This window comes from Cryptomeria japonica, chromosome 10, assembly GCF_030272615.1.
Source record: "Cryptomeria japonica chromosome 10, Sugi_1.0, whole genome shotgun sequence".
In the NCBI taxonomy this organism is placed as follows: domain Eukaryota; kingdom Viridiplantae; phylum Streptophyta; class Pinopsida; order Cupressales; family Cupressaceae; genus Cryptomeria; species Cryptomeria japonica.
In genome coordinates, this window is record NC_081414.1 from 144,322,824 (window position 1) to 144,325,600 (window position 2,777).

Consider the following 2,777-nt stretch of genomic DNA (forward strand, 5'->3'; position numbering starts at 1 on the left):
ATTGTTTCCCCGTGCAAGAACGGCAGCTACATATAAAATTGCCGAGACACCTTGCCTTAAACATCACGTTGTTGAAATATCGGGATACGGAGCATTCCTCAAACCCTACAACTATTTCAATGTGGGAATCAGTGCGGATTCAGCACCAGTGTATTCAAGAAAACTTTCATTTTCTCTATCAAATCTATCGTTTCATTGTTTTGTCCCTAGCGATTTGTCAAAATTTCTCGGTAAAGAAGGAAACGTTTACATATTGGCTTGCATATCGCTATTCATGTCCTCAAACCCTACAACTAATTTCAATGTGGGAATCAGTGCGGATTCAGCACCATTGTATTCAAGAAACTTTCATTTTCTCTATCAAATCTATCGTTTCATTGTTTTGTCCCTAGCGATTTGTCAAAATTTCTCGGTAAAGAAGGAAACGTTTACATATTGGCTTACATATCGCTATTCATGTCCTTCGAGAAGAAGAGTACGTAAGCTTCATGAAAAACGTTAAGTTGGTAAATATATAATAATGGAACAGGACCGTCTTCTTTAAGAAGTGGGGTACTGTGTAACTAGTATTGTGCCCAAACTTTGGAGGCAGAGTCAAACGTGCAAATCATGATCCTTGATGATAGAAGATTTAGCAACTTGTGGTCTTCGTTCATCATTATAATAATATGACTTGTCATGTGCTCATCACTAAGCACACTAAAGAGTGTTGTAACTTTATAATGATATCCCTGTCGCTTATAAATACACATAAGTGGTCTTCCTATGATTAAAAGGACCTAATAAGGTGCGCTCTCAGGTAGTGTGCCATTTCATTAGAATGGGTAAGTCTACCTGTTGCTCTAAAGATTCAGGGCTCAACCGCGGTGCTTGGACTGCCCAAGAGGATTCCGTTTTGAGTGATTATATCTCCATCCATGGTGAAGGTCAATGGGGATCTCTCCCAAGAAAAGCAGGTGAGCTAATTCATGCATGCCCACCTTTCCATTATGTAATGCAGTTTCATATATAACGAGAAGATCTTTTAATAGGTGAAGTGCATAGATTTCTGGTTTTGACTGTTTAACATATTTGGACATCAAGGATTTGGATTAGAATGAGATTGTATTAGTGAAAATATTGATACCCAAAAATATTATTCAACAAAAAACATTAAAAATCTATGAACTTTAAGTTCATGTTGTTAGAGGTCTATTAATTGTTTCTCTATGACTGATGGTTTGCTTTTTCAGGTCTGAAACGGTGCGGGAAGAGTTGTAGATTACGTTGGTTGAACTATCTGCGTCCTAATATTAAGCGGGGAAATATCTCTTTGGATGAAAAGGATCTCATTATTAGACTCCATGGATTGCTTGGCAACAGGTATCACTACTACAATCTTTAAATGTGAAATAAATCTCTACACAATCTAATCCAAAAACATTTACATATGATGATTAGAGTTTGGATGAAGATTATCTCTTACAGTGGTGCCAGTGGTGCCATTTTGTAGATGGTCTCTGATTGCAGGACGACTGCCTGGGCGGACAGACAACGAAATAAAGAACTACTGGAATACTCATATCAGCAAAAGTAAACAGCTATCAGAGAAGAGAGCTGTTTACAAACCCCATAAAAGATCGAAAGTGGGTTCTCAAGATGGTCATTCTGTACCGACGAGTACTCCTCTGAAAGCAACTGCTGTGAGAATAACGAAGGGGCGAAACAGTGGTAACTCTGATAATCAAGAAATGAAATCAATGGGCGTTGGACAAAGTATGATGAAGAGTTCCAAGTCATTGTGTGAATTACTGGTCGACAATCTCATCATGGAGGACACCTCTGCTTCAGAAGAATTAGATGGAAATGAAGGAAGTATGTCAGAGACGTTACAGTATTTGATGAAGCTGGGTTCTGCTGATGGTGATCTCAATTTCTCTCCATTTGATTACCCGAGAGATATGAGAATGGAGGATATTGTGAGTAATGGGGATGAAGATAAGTGCTTTATGAACCCAACAATGGGTGAAATCAACAGTGACACAGAGCATCTGGGTGACTGGGTAATTGACTTACAATGTATGAACAGGGAAAGCATGCCATCGTTCACCTCGCTACTTTTGGAATGCGAGCCGGACTGGGAAAGAGAAGAAGCAGGAATATCGCTCTAGGAGATTTTAGGATCTCAGTCTAACCATGACTACTCAAATGAGTATTGTATTAAGTTATTAACCCTTCTCCAGGATCGTACGCGGTCCTTTTCATACTTGGCATTGTATAATTTATCCCTCTGACTAGGTTCAGGCTGGTTGTCACTATCCCCTTTCATGGCTGTCTAAGGGCTCTTTTGAACAGCTGGGTCACTGACTGCAATAAAAAAATTGAATGTGACTGTTTCTGACATTGGAAAAAAATTAGGCCTCACGTACCATGGATCATTTTAATAAATTGATTTGAAATTAATATTAAGTCATATTTATCATTTTGTTGTTAAGGTCCAATAGACCAACTTACTCGTGGTTTTGAATTTCTGTTGGTCTTGCATTTTTGCACGGCCCGGTTCGATTATAATGCTCACGTACTCGAAACCTCTGTTCAATGTAAATAACTTGTAGGTTTTTGAACTTAACTTACTCTTGTTCCATTTTGTTATCTCTGTTGTAGTTGTGGTTGTGGTTTTGAACACCTTTTTGGAAGCTCTTTTTGTTGTATATTTTTTTCTACATTGTTTCTTTTATTTTTGCTTTGTTCAATGTTAGAAATAATAGTTTGATTTGAGATACAAATTAAGTATTTTT

The 2,777-nt window shown here is 37.8% G+C and overlaps 1 protein-coding gene across 1 annotated transcript; it reads left to right on the top strand.

Moving 5' to 3' along the window:
- The first annotated feature begins 698 nt into the window (after positions 1-698).
- Positions 699-2,464, top strand: LOC131027147 (transcription factor MYB1). Its single transcript, XM_057957133.2, has 3 exons — positions 699-956; positions 1,233-1,362; positions 1,493-2,464. Exons 1-3 carry the CDS (start codon positions 821-823, stop codon positions 2,148-2,150), a joined length of 924 nt encoding a protein of 307 aa, XP_057813116.2. The 5' UTR covers positions 699-820; the 3' UTR covers positions 2,151-2,464.
- Positions 2,465-2,777: the final 313 nt, after the last annotated feature.

What these genes read in the sequence shown, in the direction of transcription:
- LOC131027147 (XM_057957133.2), top strand. Translation starts at nt 821, where the DNA reads ATGGGTAAGTCTACCTGTTGCTCTAAAGATTCAGGGCTCAACCGCGGT. An exon ending in ATCTCTCCCAAGAAAAGCAG is followed by an intron (nt 957 to 1,232) that starts GTGAGCTAATTC and finishes TTGCTTTTTCAG; the next exon opens with GTCTGAAACGGTGCGGGAAG. An exon ending in CATGGATTGCTTGGCAACAG is followed by an intron (nt 1,363 to 1,492) that starts GTATCACTACTA and finishes GCCATTTTGTAG; the next exon opens with ATGGTCTCTGATTGCAGGAC.